General features: G+C 38.3%; 1 protein-coding gene across 1 annotated transcript in view; it reads left to right on the top strand.

Annotated features, from left to right (window-relative positions):
* TAF15 (TATA-box binding protein associated factor 15) overlaps positions 1–15,055 on the top strand; it is a 28,049-nt gene extending 12,994 nt beyond the window's left edge. The window contains exons 8-16 of the mRNA XM_014741800.3: positions 6,287–6,321; positions 6,943–6,975; positions 8,187–8,296; positions 9,536–9,665; positions 11,665–11,757; positions 12,447–12,528; positions 12,645–12,733; positions 12,855–13,440; positions 14,725–15,055. Coding sequence (XP_014597286.1) covers positions 6,287–6,321; positions 6,943–6,975; positions 8,187–8,296; positions 9,536–9,665; positions 11,665–11,757; positions 12,447–12,528; positions 12,645–12,733; positions 12,855–13,440; positions 14,725–14,764 — 1,198 coding nt within the window. The 3' untranslated portion in view covers positions 14,765–15,055. The remainder of the gene's footprint in view (positions 1–6,286; positions 6,322–6,942; positions 6,976–8,186; positions 8,297–9,535; positions 9,666–11,664; positions 11,758–12,446; positions 12,529–12,644; positions 12,734–12,854; positions 13,441–14,724) is intronic.
* The last annotated feature ends 5,466 nt before the right edge of the window (positions 15,056–20,521 follow it).

Genomic DNA, 20,521 nt, shown 5'->3' with positions numbered 1-20,521 from the left:
TCTCCATTGCTAGTGTTACCAGGTTTTGATATTTACTTATGGCATATGTTATGAAAACTGGTTTTAAATTACTTTTAAATCTATCTGTAAATTTGGCACTTTGGCCCTAAAAGCAAGAATTAAAAAGTAGTTGACATTTATTGTCCTCAGATGAGGTTTGCAGGTTGCAAATTTGTGTGTAAAATACATAGGCTTACAAGATAATGTGTGTTCCTCGAGAATTGAATTGTCAGTGGCCTGTTAATTGACACTTAATAATAATACGTCAGTACCAGTTCACACTTTTGCTCCTTAGGGACTAAGTGTCTGTCCTCTAAGGTGACCTGAGAAACAAAGCCAGTTACATAAAGCACTGTTATTTCTTCAAATGAGCCAGGAATTTGATCTCACTGACTTGTGTTTTCTTTATATTTAGTGTATAGTACTTTGATATGGCAAAACTAAAGTCTAAACGTATTTGATAAGCATTTATAAGACTTGAACATTAAAAGTCTTTTGATTGATAGCCAGTCAGTTTACTAAAGTAAAGCAAATATATTGTATGCCTCTTTATTATCAAAGAAAGCAGTCCACCATCATGTGGATATAAAGGAACAATGGAAAGTGCTTACTCTCTACCTAGTAGCCTCTCTCTTACCTCAAATAGAATCCCGAACAAGATAACCAACAGATATTTTTAATTTTCCACTTAATATATTTAGATAATTGGCTGCCTTGGAATGCTATACATTTTACAATATATCATAGGTTTAATTTTCTTCATAAGGAAGTTATAATTATATCCTATAGATTATCTATTAAACTATGACAGTGTCTGACTGAGAGTGGTAGAATCCCACTTTTCAGAGGGAAGAGGGTAGGGAAGTTTTTAAAAGTATGCTTTTTTCTTTGAGATGACTCATTAGAAGCAGAGAGTTGAGAGGACCTCGAATGAGCCTCCTGATAAAGGAGGGAAGGTCCATACCTTAACCGCCCTGGGAGTCCCATTTTTAAGTACGTTTATTACCTTGTTGGCAACATATTTCAGTATAATTTTTGGCCCAGATGCTGAATCATGAACTCAGTTTTTCATTCCAAATCTTTTTATTTAGCCATAGAACCTCTTCCAACAAAGTCTTTTTAGAGAAGCTCATATATAATATATATTAGGTCAAAATGGTGCTGATCTGGTTCAGGTCAGGGTATTTTTTGGGGAGGGATCCTGCCCAGTTAGTCTCTATTCCCTACCCGCCTCGGAATGGAATGTTCATGAAGGGCCTTTTTTAGAAATCCATATGGATGATGATGATTACTGTATTGGGTGGGCAAACTTTTCATGTGAAAGACCACATAGTAAATAGGGTTTGCTGGCCATGTGGTTTCTGTTGCAACTACTCAACTCTGCTCTTGTAGCGCCAAAGCATCCATAGACAATATATAAATAAATAGATGTGGTTGTGTTCCGATAAAACTTCGTTTATGGATACTGAAATTTGATGTTCATACAATTTTCATGTGTTACAATATCTTGCTCAAGATGTGATTTCTAGCTCATTTATAGGGGTAAAGTGTTTTGAATTCAAATAAAAATGCACAGTTTCAGGGTTTTTTTTCACAGTTGGTTTTAGATTTAAATACCAAAAATACCCAAACATTTTTTGTTAGTCTTCATCAACACTCCCATTTGTGTTTCTAATCATCTTACTTAAAAATAGCAGTGTTGAAAATATGATCCTTTTGGGGAAGAATATCTGGCATTAGTTGGGTTTCTATTTAAAGAAGAAGGGACATAGTTTGTGGGTGAGGGTGTGATGTGTGGTAAAGGATGGGACGTTTCCTAGACTCAGGTTGTATAATTGCTTGACTGGAGGAGGAGTTCAGACCACATGGAAGCTGCCAGCTTTTCAAATATGGAATAGAAACATGTGAAGATTATAGGGACTATAGGAAACAATGTTTTTCTTTGACGAAGTAGTTGCAACAAAAAAGATTGAATTTCTAATTATTGTCTAAAACTGATCACTGACCTCTAAGTGGACTAGAAGTTTAAGGCTGTAAATTCTCTCAGTGTGTTTAACTTCAGCATCGTGATGAATGTACTGCAAAATTGCCAGAACTTCAAAGATAACTTGTTTTCATTATTACTATATCATCAAGTTAAAGTAGCTATTTGAGGCTTTGTTTAATTATTTATTTTTTTAAAATTTATTTCTAGCAGTTATCTATGTGGTATAGATACTAATTCCTTTTCAGTTTTCCATGTTGCAGATATAGTCTCAGTTTATAGCTTAAGTTTTCACTGTTTTTCTTTTTTTTTTTGCTGAGGAATATTCACCTTAGCTAACATCTGTTGCCTATCTTCCTCTTTTTTTTTGCTTGAGGAAGATTAGCCCTGAGCTAACATCTGTGCCAATCTTCCTCTTTTTTGTGTGTGGGTTTCCACTACAGCATGGCTGACGAGGGGTGTAGGTCTGCGCCTGGGATCTGAACCTGTGAACCCGGGCCACTGAAGCAGACTGTACTGAACTTAACCACTACGCCATGGGGCTGGGTCCTGTTTCAGGCTTTCATATCTCAAGCCTAAGAAAAGTTATCTTGAATTTTGACTGTCTTCTTACAAGAGATTTTAATTAGCTTCCTTAAAAATGTGCATATGTTCTGGTAATAGTCTAGAACAACACTGCCCAATAGAAATATAATGTGGGTCACAAATGTGAGCCACATATGTAATTTAAAATTTTCTAGTAGCCACATCAAAAAAAAGTGAACAGGTGAAACTAATTTTAGTAATATATTTTATTTACTCTAGTATATCCAAAATATTTTAGCATGTAATCGTTAAAAAAATTATGGAGATATTGTACATTCGTTTTTTCATACTAAGACTTTGAAATCCATTTTGTAGTTTACATTTAGAGTACATCTCAGTTTTGGCTATCCACATTTCAAATGGTCAACAGCCACATGTGGCTAGTGAATACTGTACTGGACAGTGTAGCTCTAGAATGATAGATTCTTGGCTTCCTGAAATGTTGGTAAATGCTGAATCTAGAAACCCTTCTTACTGTATATATATAAGACATAGGAGGGAATAAAACATAAGTATAGCTACTACTGAGATGGTATTTAAATCCGTTGAGTCATTTACATTTGGAATTAATATTAGTCTTCTTCATACCCAAAAAATTGTACTCTGGATTTACTAGCATGAAAATTCAAGCGTAGCACAGTTTTTTAAAAAACTAATCTTTTTCAACTTTTAGCTAAGTCCCGTTTTCTCTCTAGATAGTGAATTTTCTTGGAATAAAGATTCCTGCATTGTCCTTTTACTTGGCAGTTTTAGTCCTTGAATATATATATATATTTAGATTTTTTAAAATTAAATTTTGGAAATAGAGATTCTGTCAAAGAGCTTTTTCTTTGTTGACAAGCACCTGAGATTAAATCTGACTCTCTTCTCCTCTAAATATGTAATGCTGTAACAGTGAAAGAACCCTCAGCCTACCCTGGGGCAGGCTGCTTATTGTGGGTTTGAACTTGGGACAACCATTTCTATAGTTAAGTCAAGAATACACAATTGGTTTCTTTATGCAGGGGGCACTCAGCCGTAAATTTGAATGAGCTTATGTTATGTCTCTACTCTAGTAAATACCTCTACTTAAAATCTCCTTACTTCAGGAATGCTTTATGTGTACAATTTTGGTGCTTTTTCTGGGAGGAAAACAAATTTGTTGTGGAAACATCTTGACTAATAGATGTACACATACCTTTGTGTCTTAATTTGCTAGTGAGGCCTTAGCATATGGAAAAGGGACTCATAACTTGACTGCAGGTTTGAGGGAAAGATTCTTAACCACAAGCCCATCTTCTATTAATGTTTGTTAGTACTACTTGAAGTTTATCTCCTATATTTAATATAATAAATTTCCTAATAAAGGATTGTAATATAACTAATTAATATGGAATTTTCTAATAAGGAAAGAGAAAAATGATTGAAACATTGGAACTTGAAAGAAAGCTTCACAGAATTACAGATCATTTAGACTAGTGCTTCTCTAACTATAACGTACATTTGAACTCTTTGGGGATAATATTAAAATGCAGATGCTGATTCAGTAAATCTGGGGTGAGGCCTGAGATCCTGTTTTGTGAGCTGCTCGCAAGCTCTGCCTATGCTGCTGTTCCATAGACCACTTTTTGAGTCGTAAGGATGTAGACCCTTATTTCGTGAAGGAGGAAACTGAACCCTAGGGAGTATTACTGACTTGTCCAAATTTTCATGATTGATTAGTGACACTTAAAGACTATATCCTTAGTCTCTTAGTTTGAAGACCAGTGCTTGTTCGAATGCACTGTGATGTTTCCATATTTATAGCTATTGTGTTGAAATCCTCAGCTGCTGTATTTTCAAAGCAAATGCTCAGTAAAGATGACTTAAGTTAAAATGTCATTGTATGGAGGAATAGGAAATTATAAACCTATTCAAATGTCATTTGTTTTGTATCCTTTTTATTTTTCAGGGCTATGTTCTTTTTTTTATTGTTCAAAGATATATTGCTGGTCAGAATAGATATTATAGGAACTAGCCCATGTATGAAATTTCGTATTTTCCCTCCATTGTGGCCAGATAAACAATTTGGCACTGGGTTAAGATAACAGTAAAATCTTTAAGAGATATCTCTTCCAGCACTTACTTGTGAAAATTTCCTGTTTAAAAAATCTACTTTATCCTGAGGACTTTAATCTCCTGATATAGGAATGTGAGCTTAATAGTTTCACTAGTTCTTTTATCATTTTTTGGAGTTCTCATGATCATTGAGGAAACCTGAGATATCTTGGTTCTAGTAATAAGATTTTTAGCAGTTTAACCTCAAGAACTCTGTTGGCTTCCCTTTCTTAAACAGTTCAGCAGTGATATACAGGTCATTTAAAAGTGTAGGAAGGGCTTAGGTAATGTTCTGAAAGTCTTAGCGACTCAGTAGGAAACTGTATGTATGTGAAGAACCTGGGCTTCACATTTTCTACATAGCCTTCAAATAGCCTTATTCTCCTTTTTAGGCTTCCTGGAAATCAAATAAAAATTAGTAAGAAATTAGGATGCATGTTTCTATACCTAAACCGGTTGCAAGGGAGAATTTTTTATGTCAAGATAGAATAGGCTTATTTTAAAGGAAGAATGCTTTCTCTTTTAGATTGGTTTTTCTCCGGATGGCTCAGAAAAGCCATCTAGAGGGCAGGGTTATTGCTAAAATAGAGGCTTTTAAGCAGGGAAGAGATATTAGTATATTGGATTAGTTTCTTGAGGTATAGTAGAAGAATATTAGTAGTAGTAGAAGATTTGATATCACCATTTGAAAACTTTGTGTTTTTATTTTCCATGTCAGCTCATGAATCATAGAGAAGTATGTAATTCAGTCAAGAGAAACAAACTTTTAATGTATGAATATTTAAAGAGTTTCAAGAGAGATCTTAGATTTCATACATGAAGCTATGCACACAAGGACCACTGACTTATCTGACAGTGGAAATTTGCCAAATAAAGTCATTTTCTTGTGGGGAGCTGCAGTATTGGAGTGTATTGCATTGTGTCTCTGACATGGTCTACTGATTGGTGTACAGAGCATTTGGCAGCATGAATCTCAGTAGCTTTCATGTGAAGAGATCTAGTATATTATGGTGGGTATGGAGTAGGAGGGCAATTTAAGTTATTCTCTCTTTTAGTGCTCATTTTATCAGATTTCTGAATGATTTGAATTTTAATACTGCTTTCATTCAGGCTCACTTTTATGTATATCTCTACCTCACTTTTTTCCTTCATCTCATAAAACCCACTATTTGGTATCACGATAGAACGTAGTACTCAAGATCTTACCTCTCCCATTCTGCTATCAAAATCTTAACCTTGTTTTGTATTGTTCTTCTAGTTTTTTCTCCTGTTTCTCATATTTAAAAAAAATATTCCCTAGGAAAGAATGTTTGCTCTAGTTTAGCATTCTTTGTGCTGTGCTCCAGCTTTAAGTTATGATTAGAATAGTGCCTTTGGCTTGGGGTTGGGAAGATTTGAAAATAAGAATATGTTAGATATGTTCTGCAATAGGCTTGAAAGGCACCCTTGTGGAAATAGATCCTTGGGAAAACACTTAGGTGAAAACATTTTGAAGTCTATGAAATGGAATTTACTGGAAAGTTAGAGGTGCTACTGTTTTCCTAGGCACTCTACTTGTGAGAGTTAAGTGTAGATTGAGCCCAGGGCTCAGCACATTAGAGACTTAAGGAAGAAATCATTTCTTCAATTTTTCCTCTGCAGTGGTGGTGACCGCGGTGGCTTCAAAAATTTTGGTGGTAAGTGCTGAGTATCCCAAAATGTTTCAGTGGAAATGCTATATAAATCTAAAAGCCACCAATATCCCGCAGACGCAGTCTAAGCCCTTTCTTATTCTGTTGAGGCTGGTGTGTGTTGTGTGCTTTAAAAAAAATTATATATATATATATACATATATATATCTCAAAACATTAAAAAGCTAAAGTTGATCTCAAACAGTCCAATGGGTTTCTACACAGTGAATTTGCATGAAAGAGTCTGTGGTGACCAATGAATGAGAGCTTCACTGGATTTTGACAGTACATTTCTTAATAAAGGTAGCTGACATGGTGTTGTTTAATTATTAGGGTTTTCCAATCAGCCTTCACAACCAGAGCTTAACAAAAGTGATACAAGCATAATGCCAAAGTGGCTGGTGCCGTCTGGGACAAGTTTAAGGAAATAGTGACATTCATCTTGATTTCTTAAACTTTTAATAACACTTAATTTATATATTTACTTTGTAAATCTGTGATGGTTGACTTTCAAGGATTTTGGAAATATTGTCTTTTCATGGCTTGGTTATTATTACTATTTTTAAATGATTTCTAATGAGTTGCCTTAAATAGCTTTCTTTTTCTTTTTCTTTTCTTTTTCCTTAGGTCACAGGGATTATGGACCCAGACCAGATGCTGGTAAGCTTTATGGTAGTTTGTGACTTTGCCATTAAAAGAATGTTAGTTTTCCATTTTTCCTAGGGAAAAGTGTGTCTCTTTGGAGGAGTTAGTACAAGAGGAAGATTTAATTTGATAGTGCTGCCAGAACTGGGGAACTTCACTTCTAAAGACATACCAGAGAAAACTTTAGGGGGATTGATTGTAAAGTTTGCTGGGGACAGTTGGGTGTTTGCTTTCCCAAGCTCTGCTTTGTCTTTTGTGAAGAAATAGTACTTGATTTTGTACTGCTAATTAGCAGTATTTAATTACTACAAATCAGATTTGAGAGAATTGGTATCATTGGGGAGTTAGAAAAGCTGTGTTTATGAAAATATTACATTGGATTGGTAGTCTGCTTAGTGGGCCTAAGAAACTTGAATTCATACGTGAATGAATTGTCTTACTCTGGGCAGAGGTCACTAATTTCATGTGGCTTTTTATTTTTAAATGAAATTCAAGGCTACCTGGAGCCTTTTAAAAGTGTAGATTTAGAGATTAAAAATCTATTTGAGCCAAAAACATTTAATATATATTGAAATCAGAACTTTTGTTTTTATTAAGATGCCAAAGTATTCTATATGGATGGCAATTTCTGAATTATCCCTTGATGGACTGAATTTTTGTACATCTTTCTTACTTTGTTGTACTAATCCAAAAGTGTGCATGTAAGGTAAGGTGTGTGTCGAGGTGCCCCTACCCTCTGGTATATACAAGCTTATTGCAATGAACGGGAAACCAGCAATTCTGCTTGGCTTGCTTTGGAGTCCAAAGTGTCAGATTTGGGGAATTTTCTATTAGAGAGCCTTAAAAGTATTGATTAGCCGTAATTAAGACTTTCCAAAGAAAGGAATGCTAATTTATACTAATTTTCTTCATCTCTTCATGAGCTCTAGTCTTGTATCTGAATCTGAAGAGTGAGATTTTTGAGACCTTGCTTAATTTGTCTATGTATTTCACATAGTGTGGACTTGGTCTACTTTACCTGAAATTTAGTTGTAAGAATTGATCTATTATGAAATAACTATTATGACCACTTTGCATGTTATATAAGATTTTTTGTATATTGGTCCTTTTTCCTTTTGGTCATAGAAACAGTTGAATGTTGGACAATGAATTATTGTTCTTGATTACTAAATAGGATGTAGTAAAACCAAGAAATATAAAATTAACTGTAATTTTTTTCCCCTTAGATTCAGAATCTGATAATTCAGATAACAACACAATCTTTGTGCAAGGACTTGGGGAGGGTGTGTCCACAGATCAAGTGGGGGAGTTCTTTAAACAGATAGGAATTATCAAGGTGAGTGAAAAGTATGGCTTATGTTGAAAATCTCATAATTATTAACAGGTTCTGGTTAAGATACATAGGTTACATAATAAGCCCGTATTCTAGTAATGCTTGTCTCTTTAAATTCCCTGATGCATATGTTCACTCAGGTCTGTTGGCCTTTGGCAAATGTGCTAAATACATGAAGATTTTATTCCTTGTTTGTGGTTATCCTTCCACAGCCTTTCATAGCTTTAGCTTTCAGTCTTAGGGCTATGAAAGTAGTCTCTGCCTAGCTCCTAAAATTGTGAGAACTGAATGAGATTATGAGAACATTTTATAGATTCTGAAATGCCAGTATGTGCAAACTCAAGTTGTTACTAACAACTTTTTTTTTTTTTAAAGATTGGCGCCTGAGCTAACTGTTGCCAGTCTTCCTTTTTTTCCCCCCTTTTCTTCTTCCCAAAGCCCCCCAGTACATAGTTGTATATTGTAGTTGTAGGTCCTTCTTGTGCTATGTGGGATGCCACCTCAGCATAGCCTGATGAGTGGTGCCATGTATGCGCCCAGGATCTGCACCAGTGAAACCCTGGGCTGCCAAAGTGGAGCGTGGGAACTTACCCACTCGGCCACAGGGCTGGCCCCTGTTACTAACAACTTTTAATTTTGTTATTTAATGTCTGTTCTACATATTAGTCCAATATCTAATGCTTTATTTTGTAACTTACTGTTTATTGTTTACCTAAGTGTCTTGTATATTATTTTGTGCATATATTTTTCATCTCTTTAACTAGAAAGCAGCATTTAGAGCAGTGTTAGTAGATTGTAGCATTTACCTAAAATCATTTCTCAATTGTCCTTGTTTTGGTGTCTGGAATTACTTTTTTTTTTTTTTTAATCTTAGGGAGTTAAAATTTCTTAAGAAGTTAATCACACATGAAATATTTAAAAAATTTACACAGTTCTGAAAAGTAAAAATTCTTTGTCTTCCACTCCCATCCCAGCCAAATCCATTGTGTACTCCTTAATGGTAATCTGTTGATTTGTTTGGTGAATGTTCTTCCTGACCTTTTTTTAGTTTTACAAGTTATGTATTTACACGAAGCATTATCTACATTTTTTTTTTGTGGGTTTAGAGAAATTATGTATAGATAAAACAATATATTATATATTATGGATACATGAATTCCTTTAAGAAAAAATCTTTGATTATCTATATGGTTCATGATCACTTTTTCTTAAAATATTAACACTAACTTGTTTGTTTCTCAGACAAACAAGAAGACCGGGAAACCAATGATAAACCTGTACACAGACAAGGACACAGGGAAACCAAAAGGGGAGGCAACAGTGTCATTTGATGACCCTCCTTCAGCTAAGGCAGCCATTGACTGGTTTGATGGTATACCTCATTCATACAGTTTCAACATGCAATTTGGATAAATATTTTCTAATCTTGAAGTCAAAATATGTCCTGGTAGACAGTGGTTATTTTCGTGTTTACTTTTGTAGATATTCTATTAAGAACACAGGCCAGAGTTTTTACATACCTTTAGAAATGAGATGAGCTCTCTCCTTGTTTGTCTAGAATGTTTCCTTATATCATACCTTGCGCTTGAGGCCACCCTGATAGAGATTAGAGGATTGACCTGGTTGACTCTATATACTTTTAAAATTTAGATTAACTTCCCTTCAAATATAAAATTAATACGTACTTAGAAGAAATAGTAAAACTTTTTTTCTCCCTGAAAATAAGAAAATATAGAAAAGTAGAAGGAGTAAAGCATCCAGAGTTCTCTATTCAGAAATAGCCACTGATAATATTTATTAAGTTTCCTTCCAGTCTTTTTAAGTATATTTTAAAAGTAGTTTATCATTATACTCCAAATGTAATTGTGTCTCATGCTTTTTTCACTTAACACAGTAATTTCTCCGTGTTGTTATAAATTTGTTTTTGTCCTACCCTAATTTAATAACTAACATAGTGTTTACTCTGGTTTGTGGGCTAGGCACAGTTCTAAGAGCTTTACATGCATTAACTCAGTTTGATCTTCACAGTAACCCTATGAGACATACACCCTATTACCACCATTTTACAGATGATGAAACTGAGGCATAGAGAAGCTAAGTAATTTTTAAGATCACAGAGTAAGTGGCAGAGTCAGGATTCAAATTCAGGCAGTTTCGCTCTACTGTCTCTAAAGTACTTAACCATTCCGAATTGACAGACACTTGAGGTCCCTTCTAGTTCTGAGATTATTGCACCTGTGTCTTCCAAAACATAATTGCATTTCTTTACTTCTTCAAAGACGAGATTGTGGTACTCTCTCTTTCCTTGTCTCCAAATATGGAGATTTTATTTCTATATTTATTATTTATTTTTATTATTTTTTTGCACTGAGCTGTCAGGCCCCATCACCTTGCTCTTGAAGGCTACGTCCATTCCTTCTCATTTTTCTGCTTTTTTCATAGTCCTGTGAATCATAAAGCAATTTCTTTTGCTCATATGTTCATAACATTATTGTGCCTTTGCCCACAGGGCATATGAGCCTCTTCAACCCAACTTCATAGTTCAGATTTTACCAGGTCTTTTTACAGCTTTTAAAATACTGATCCATAAATTGCTTCCTGTGTGAAAGTGCTTGTCATAACATCTGACATCGTGGAAAGTTGCCAACCGCAATGATTAGGGCTTTGATCAGGGAGCTGAGTTTCCTGGGTTTATAACCATTTTTTGAATCCTTGCGCCCCTTTTCCTTGTATGTCATTTCTTTTGTTTAGTGTAAAGTAAAAAAATTAATTCCCGTCTCCAAGGTCCTGGGGCACCAGAATAGGTGAATGGGTGCATGTATGTAAGTAATGATAGATGCACACATTATTTTTAACGATATGCTACTTGCATATGGTAAAAAAATTGCAAACAGTAACAAGAGTATATAGCAAAAAGTGAGTTTCCTTTCCATCTTTGACCCTTAGTAATTTCGTTTCCTCTTTGGAAAGTTAGGCACAATAGGCAGTGTATATACAAGCATGTGTGTGCATGTGTAGGTACAGATGCACATGCATACACACGTGCATGCACACTCATTCTCTTTAAAAAACAGAAATGGTAGCATATTACACACATTGTTCTGCACTTGGCTTTTTTCCTGTTAAATATTAGATGTGGGTTTTTTTGCTTAGTAAGAAGTGACTGTTTCCCATTGACAGATGTACTCTATTCAATAGGTTGTGTCATGTTTTAGCACTGTTACTTTGACTGTTGGGAACACTAGTGTGTTTGAATTTCTGTGAGGACATGTCAGTTATTCCTCTGAAACTGAAAATTTCCAAGACAGTTTTATATTTTTGTTAAGAGTGGAATAGCACTTTTTCAAAAACCGTTTTCCTTTTTTTTTTAGGAAAAGAATTCCATGGCAACATCATTAAAGTGTCCTTTGCTACCAGAAGACCTGAATTTATGAGAGGAGGTGGAAGTGGAGGTGGGCGGCGAGGTAAGATACTTGTTGCTCACAGGCCTGGATATTATACAAAGGGTTTGAATTTTAGTCCATGTTCTGTCCCTATCGTGTGAACTTGCTACAACCTCTTTCTCCCCCTAGGTCTTTTTCCTTCTATCTTAAAGTGAAGGTAGGTACTGAATAGGAGATTAGGTAAATTGGGTGTCATAATAGCTAAGAAAGTAGTGGAAGAATGTTCTAGAAATCGTTTTAGAAAGCTATATAGTGGTTTGTTGTTTACCTGGAAATCAGGAGGCAATTGTTTAAATGATACCTAATTAGGAGTTAATCTGACCAATTTGTGAGTTCTCTGATACAGTTATTGCCAGTTCTTTCATTTCTGTTGCATTTAATTCCTTAAATTTGGGATATGTCTTCCCACTTAACCTTTATCACAGAGATTCTCAAACTAAGGAGGGTATATAGCAAGTGGACTTTGAAGTTTTTTAGTGCGTTGTTTGCCCTGTAGTGTGTGCCTGGGGTCTTCTACATTTCCTGCATTTGCTAGGTAAAGCCCCAAATCAATCACAGAGTCTTACCATAAGGAGTTAATTTGGGCATTGGGGGGGGGGCTGCCCAGTTATTGATGGGCACTTGCTCTTTGTTCTTTCATCTGGTGCTTTTCCTCTGCTTTGTTAATGTCTGCTGCTGATTTTTCTCCCCTCCCCCCTACTTCCCTTCAGGCCGTGGAGGATATAGAGGCCGTGGAGGCTTTCAGGGGAGAGGTGGAGACCCCAAAAGTGGGGACTGGGTTTGCCCTAATCCGTAAGTATCCCATTTATTTTGGTGGGAGTAGGAGTTGGGATTGGGGTTGGAGGGTACAAGAGGGGGTTCTGAATCCACTGGAAACTATTGAGTATTTTATTTTCCTCCTTTCTTAGGTCATGTGGAAATATGAACTTTGCTCGAAGGAATTCCTGCAATCAGTGCAATGAGCCCAGACCTGAGGACTCTCGTCCCTCAGGAGGAGGTAGGTCAGCCCTTTGGATCAGCCTTTTAACAGCATCTACGTGGTATTTATTTTCTCACTAGCATTAAGGAGGCTTTACCTTACTCTGCTGGCCTCACTGGTTTGTATTTCTACCTTGCAGATTTCCGGGGAAGAGGCTACGGTGGAGAGAGGGGCTACAGAGGTCGTGGGGGCAGAGGTGGAGACCGAGGTGGCTACGGTGCTGACAGAAGTGGGGGTGGCTATGGTGGAGACAGAAGTGGCGGCGGTGGCTACGGAGGAGATAGAAGTGGAGGTGGCTATGGTGGAGACAGAAGTGGGGGCGGCTATGGTGGAGACAGAGGAGGTGGTTATGGTGGGGACCGAGGAGGCGGCTATGGAGGAGACCGAGGAGGCGGCTATGGAGGAGACCGAGGAGGCGGCTATGGAGGAGACCGAGGTGGTGGCTATGGAGGAGACCGAGGAGGCTATGGTGGAGATCGAGGAGGCTATGGTGGAGACCGAGGAGGCTATGGTGGAGACCGAGGAGGCTATGGAGGAGACCGAGGAGGTTACGGAGGAGACCGAAGTGGGGGGGGCTACGGAGGAGACCGTGGTGGTGGCGGTGGCTATTGTGGAGACCGAAGTGGAGGCTACGGAGGAGACAGGAGTGGTGGCGGCTATGGAGGAGACCGAGGTGGGGGCTATGGAGGAGACCGAGGTGGCTATGGAGGCAAAATGGGAGGAAGGTGAGTATTAGAATGTACTTGTTAACCTTTCTTAGCGTAATACTCCTAGATTTGAGGATCTCAGCCCTTGTTGTCACATTTTCTACTAAGTATCCAGTTTTTTGGACCTTTATTGGCAACTCTCTCAGTTAGGCTAGAGAAAATCCATTTAGTTCCCTGCTTAGCAATTTCTAAAATTTGTGTTGGAAATTCTTATTCATGCATCTTCATATTTGCATGTGTGTGTATCATTCTTCCCCTTAGCTAAAGATAATTGGGATTGAGAGAGAATTTGAAACTTTATGTAAATCAAGCTTTCTTAATATAAGTGAGGGGAAAGCACACCTTTCATAGGGGTGTTTTCTTTTCAAATCACATGCTACCCTGCAGTTGTTTCTCTGGAGATTCTGATACTACCTTTTCCAGATGAAAGTTGCTGATGGTACTGATGGGAGTGTGTTGGCACATGAATGTTTTAGAGGCAGAAAAAGTTGAATAACCAGTGATGTAAAATAACTTAAGTTATTATACTAAGCATCTTTATGCCAGAGGCAATGTTGGGTAGCGAGAATTGGCAGAGCACTTGGTGAAGATTGGAGACAGACTGGGTTCAAATCCTGGCTCTACCGCTTATGAGCTCTGTCTGACCTTAGGCAAGTTATTTAACTCTTTGGAGCATTAGTATTCTCATCTGTAAAATGGGGCTAATAATACCTCCTTTGTGGAGTTGTGTTAGATTACGTTATAGTAGCTGCTGGCCCATAGTAAGCTCTGTATAATTGTTAGCTATTAGTAACTATCATCTGTTGAACACTTCTTACTGTGTGGCAAATCCTGTGAAAGTATCTTTATATACTTTAGTTCTAGTCCTTCTGTCAGTCCCATGAGGTAGATGTACTTCCCATTTTATGGAGTAAGAAATATTGAGTAACTTTTCCGAGGTCACATAGTAAGTGGTAGATCCAGAATTCTTACATGAAAGTGTTTACTTGCTTATTGCACTATGTCACTCTTCTGTTTAGAATATTAGAATTGGCAGTCTCTGACCTCCTGAAATACCACAGTGGTTTGAAGTCCTTATTCTAGGTGGAAAATTTTTAACAGTTAGTGATAACAAAGCTTATTCTAGGAACTTTCTGGGTCTTTTATTAAGCGCTTTCTGTGAGTAGAGAGATAAATTGGGCATGCTGTCATCCTTAGAAATTGTCAAGCTGATGTCAGTCACGAGTACCCTGAAGAAGTGTCTGATTCTTCCCCTTGGTAGAAAATTAGAATTTAGTCTGGCTCTTTATTTTTCATTTCTAGAAACGACTACAGAAATGATCAGCGCAACCGACCATACTGATGACTGTTTTGAATGTTCCTTTGTCTCTGACATGATCCATAGTGAAATTGCCAGAGTTTTGCCTGCTGCTTTCCTCGTGGCCTCTTCTTGGGTAGTGAAATTAAGTGACATTTGGATTTTTATTTGGGTGGGAGGGCTGGGACAGTTTTTCTTTTAGAAATGTCCGTTGAAATTTCCCCCTTTAGTTTCCAACCTTCTTCTTCCCAACCTTTAAAGCTAAGTGCGTTGTAAAATATTGCCAAAATGGAAAGTGTTTTGTAATACTGCAATAAAGGCTGCTTGTTTTGTGGACTTTTGTACATTAGTGCATTGTTCTGTCACATTCAGGATTCAGTTGTAGCAGACTCTAACCCTAAAGAATTAGGAAATTAATTCTCCTTCATTAAATTAAAATGTTATTTTCACAGTATTTATTGAGCTCCTAGTCTGTTTAGAGTAGTAGTTTCCAAGACTGACTGTGTATCAGAATCACCCAAGGTTATTAAAATTACAGATTCCTAAGCTTCACCCAGGTCTACTGAATCAGAACTTGGTGGGGTGTGGGGAGGTAGGGCTGGGAATCCTTATACGTATCAAGCTCACCAGGTGGTTTTGAAACAGTTTAGTTCCAGTTTACAGGAGAAGCATTTATTTAGGGCAGTGTTCTAGATGCTGGGAATATGGAGGTCTAAGGGTTAGGTAGGAAGGGTAAGAATTCGACAAGCTGGGTCTAAAATACCAATGTACATGATATGTTATTTGGTATTCATTAAAGAACTATTTCTCCTATCCTTACCAAGGGTAAGGCACTGCACCAGATGCTGGATATGTTGTCCATCAACCAAGCAGGCAATATGTAGTCTTATAAGTGTTCCAGTAAGAATAAGTACAAGGTGCTTTAGGGCTGATTGGAAGGACACTTAATCTAGTCATGTGGGATTGGGAGGATTTGGTGAGTCTTGAGGATAGAGTGGGAATTGGCCTAGTAAAGAGGCTGGGATGAGGAAATGGTGTTCCCAGCAGAAACCTAATGACATGAACAAATCAGGAGTTAAGAGAAAGACTGAGAATCAGGCTCTGTGCTTGAGGGAAATCCTGTGTAGTACATTGTGATTGGAGGGAGGACTTCAAGGATGGGCATGACTGGACAGGTAAACAAGCTGTATGATAAGCTGTTTGATTTTTCCCCTGCTTCCAAATAGGGAGTCATTAAAAGATTTTAATCAGGGGAGTGGCCTGACCTGAGTGGCATCAACTGAAAGATGATTATGACTGCCTTGTGGAGAGGCTGGACTAAAGACAGAATGGTAAGCCAAATGAGAGATGATACTGCTCTGAGCTCAGGTAGGACTGGACAAGGAGGAGATAACTAAATAGATTTGAGAAATTTGACGGGATTTGTCTGGATATCAGAAACAGTAGGAAGGGAAGAGTCAGGTTTCTGGTCTGGGCAATTGTATAGATGTACTGTTCATTGCAATAGGAAACAGTGGGAAAGGAACAGGTTTGGAAGCAAGTGAGGGGAATTTGTTTTTGGGTATGTTGAGTTTGGGGCACTTGTGAAACTTCCAAGTAGAGACATCTAGTAGGCACCTAGGTGTGCAAATCTGTAGCTCAGGAAACAGTGGCATTGAACATGAATGCTCCTCTGATTTTCTTCCTTCCTGACTTCTGTCTCTTTTGCTAGCTTCTCTGCTTGACCTTTACATGTTGGAAGTTTCTCAGGGCTTGTTCTGATCCGCTTTTTCTTTTTTATTTACACTTACATTTATCCTGGGTGAACTCATTCAGACTGTAGCTTTAAATACCATCTGATAATGGTGATGAATACCAAATTTATGTCTCTCGTCCAGACCTCTCCCCTGAACTCTGGATTATATGCAGCTACCTACTTGACCTTTGCACTAGGATATACTCAACAGACCTTTTTTTTGGTGATTCCACCATGACTGAACAGAAGTTTTTATTTTTTTTATTTTAAAAAATTTTTCCTTTTTCTCCCCAAAGCCTCTTGGTACAGTGTATTTTTAGTTGTGTGTCCCTCTAGTTGTGGCATGTGGAACACCGCCTCAGCACGGCCTGACGAGCAGTGCCAGGTTCGCGCCCAGGAACGGGCGAAACCCTGGGCTGCCGAAGCAGAGTGCACGAACTTAACCACTTGGCCATGGGGCTGGCCCCTGAACAGAAATTTTGATCTCCCCGTCCAAGTCAGTTTCTCTCTTCTAGTCTTCCTCATTTCAGTAAGTGTCTTCATCATACACCCAGGTCAGATCAGATCAAAAACTTAGAATTTACACCTGATTTCTCTTTCATTCATCATGTACCTGCAATTCTTCTTAATTCTACCTCCAAAATATCCTGAAGCTATCTTTATATTCTTGATTACAGTCCTGGTACAAGCCACAATCATTTCTCTTCTGGAGAATTGCAGTAGCCCATTAATAGGTCTCCCTACACAATCTTGCCCCTCTAAATTTCACACAGCAGCCAAACGATACTGTAAGATATAAATCAGACTATATGTTATACCTCTTTAAAATCCTTTCAATAGCTTTCCTTTACATGTAGGCCATAAAGTCCTTACCCTGGCTTTCAAAGCTGCATATGATCTGGCCTCTGTGTCTCCAACTTCATGCTGTAACATTTATCCATACTTTCTTTGCTTTAACCATGTTGGTCATAAATCTTTTTTTTTGAGGAAGATTATAGCCCTGAGCTAACATCTGTCCCCAATACTCCTCTTTTTTGCTGAGGAAGACTGGCCCTGAGCTAACACCCTTGCCCATCTTCCTCTACTTTGTATGTTGGACTCCTGCCACAGCATGGCTTGACAAGTGGTGTGTAGGTCCACACCTGGGATCCGAACCGGCAAACCCCAGGCTGCCAAAGCAGAACGTGTGCACTTAACCACTGTGCCACCGGGCTGGCCCAACTCACAATTCTTGATGATACCAAATATGCTTCTGCTTCTGTATCTTTGCATATGGTTTGTCTAGGACTCTCTTCGCTCAAATATTCACATTGTTGACTTGTTTTTGCTACAGTGTTGGGTTAAATTCCACCCTCTCGCCCTTCTAGGTCTTCCCTGGACTTCCTGTGTAAAATAATGCTTCTCCTCAGTCATTCTCACATCACCCCTTAAAATGTCATCACAGTACTTATCACTGTTTGAAATGATCTTTTTGTGGTTGTTAATTTCTCTTTCCTCCATTAGAATATAAACTCTAGGGCCGGCCCCGTGGCCGAGTGGTTAAGTTCACATGCTCCGCTTCGGCGGCCCAGGGTTTTGCCAGTTCGGATCCTGGGCACGGACATGACACTGCTTATTAGGCGACGTTGAGGTGGCGTCCCACATACCACAACTAGAAGGACCCACAACTAAAATATACAACTATGTACTTGAGGGATTTGGGGAGAAAAAGGGGAAAAAAAAAAAGATTGGCAACCACTTGTTAACTCAGGTGCCAATCTTACAAAAAAAAAAAAAAGAATATAAACTCTAGGAGAGTAGGGAACCTTGTCTCTTGTTCACTGTTCTACCCCAGGGCCTAGAACAGTGTCAAGTACTCAATGAATATTGACTGAATGAATCTGTTATAGATTGGAGTCTTGTTATTATGTAAATGATAAAATGATGAGAGTAGATAGGATTAAAATAAGACTATCTAGAGTAGTGCTGCTCCATCCTAGCTGTATACTAGAATTAGCCAGGAAGTTTTTTAAAACACAAGGATGTCTGGGCTCCACTCCAAAACAGTGAAATCTGTAGGGCCTGGGCATTTTTAAAAGAGTCCCAGTTGATTCTAATGGTTTTGGAAGATAGAACAGTCATGTGCTGCATAATGGCGTTTTGGTCAATGACGGACTGCAGATATGATCGTGGTCTCATAAGGTTATAATTGGAACTGAAAAATTCCTATTGCCTAGTGATGATGTAGCTGTTGTAAGGTCGTAGCGCAATGCATTACTCATGTTTGTGGTAATGCTCGTTTAAACAGACCTGCACTGCCAGTTGCATAAAAGTGTATTATGTACAGTACATAATACTTGATAATGACTATTACTGTTTTATTTTTTATTTTTTTATTTTTTGAGGAAGATTAGCCCTGAGCTAACTACTGCCATTCCTCCTATTTTTGCTGAGGAAGCCTGGCCCTGAGCTAACATCCGTGCCCATCTTCCTCTACTTTATAATGTGGGATGCCTACCACAGCATGGCGTGCCAAGCGGTGTCATGTCCGCACCTGGGATCCGAACCAGCGAACCCCGCGCCGCCGAGAAGCGGAACATGCGAACTTAACCGCTGTGCCACCGGGCCGGCCCCATGACTGTTACTGTTTTATATATTTACTATAATTTTTATTTTTGTTTTAGAGTGTACTCTTTATACTTAAAACAAAGTAAAACAGTATGCCTTGTTATGCCGACAGCGGCCTCATACATTTTGTGTTGACCATGTCTTGATTCCATCATTCTCTTGTGCTTGATTTAATCTCATGTTTTGTTCATCATGGCCCCTAAGCATACAAAATCCACTGCTAATGTTGCCAGTAAGAGGCCATGTTGAGTAATTGACCTGGAAACAAACTTAAAAGTGATTAAAGACTACAGGTGGAAGATCAGTGATGGTTATTTCTTGCCAGTCAGGCATGTCCCGTTCCCCCATAGCCACAATCTTGAAGGACAAGAACAAAGTGATGGAAACTGTTAAAGGATCTACTTCATTGAAGACGAGGAGACTAACAAAAATTCAAGAAGGGCATGTATCAGACATGGAGAGATTTCAGATGACCTGGATTGAAGACCAGACACAAAAGTGTATCCTTCTCAGCACCATGATGGTCATGGCCAAAGGAGAACGTTTGTTTGCCATGTTGAAAGAAAAGGTTGGACCTGACTATGATCTTGAGTTTACTGCTAACTCTGGGGTGGTTTAAACAATTCAAGAATTGTTATTTATTACATAATGTGAAAATGAGTGGTGAATCTGTGAGTGCTGATGGGAAAGCAACTGAAGAATTTTTGGAAACTCTAGATAAGCTGATTGTGGAGGAAAGTTACTTTCTAGAATAAATACTCAATGTGGATGAAACCTCCCTATTCTGGAAGGAGGCTAAGTCAATGCCAGGTTTCACAGCTTTTAAGGACAGGATAATAGTGTTGCTTTTGGGGCAGTGTTGCAGGCTACCAATTAGCCCTTTGTGATCTGGCACAGTGAGAACCCCAGGACCGTCAAGCATGTCAATAAGCACACACTGTCAGTGTACTACAGGAGCAATAAGGAGGCATGGATGACCCAGCTCCTCTTCCAAGATGTCCTCCTAAATTGCTCTGCCAGGAAAATGGAGAAGTATTGTTTGGAGAATAACATACCTTTTAAAATTTTGCTCATTGCTCATAATCCTGCCCGACAGCCTCCTCTTATTGGTGATTTTCATCCCGGTATCAAAGTAGTGTTTGTCCTTCCAAACACCACCTCTTTGATCCAACCAATGGATCAAGGAGTTGTAGCAGCTTTTAAGGCCTACTGCCTGAGGAGGACCTTTGCCCAGGCTATTGCTGCAACTGAGGAAGACACTGAGAAGACACTGATGCAGTTCTGGAAGGATTACAACATCTACAGCTTCATCGAGAACCTTGCTTGGGCTTAGGGTCATGTCACCAAGGAGTGTATGAATGGCATCTGGAAGAAGGCACACAAGTTCGTCCATGCCTTCAAAGGATTTTCCAAGGATGAGGAGGTTGCAAAAATCAACAAGGCTGTGGTTGAGATGGGAG

This window comes from Equus caballus, chromosome 11, assembly GCF_041296265.1.
Source record: "Equus caballus isolate H_3958 breed thoroughbred chromosome 11, TB-T2T, whole genome shotgun sequence".
Taxonomy (NCBI): domain Eukaryota; kingdom Metazoa; phylum Chordata; class Mammalia; order Perissodactyla; family Equidae; genus Equus; species Equus caballus.
Note: the sequence above shows the minus strand (reverse complement) of the source record. Positions and strands in the feature narration are given on the sequence as shown.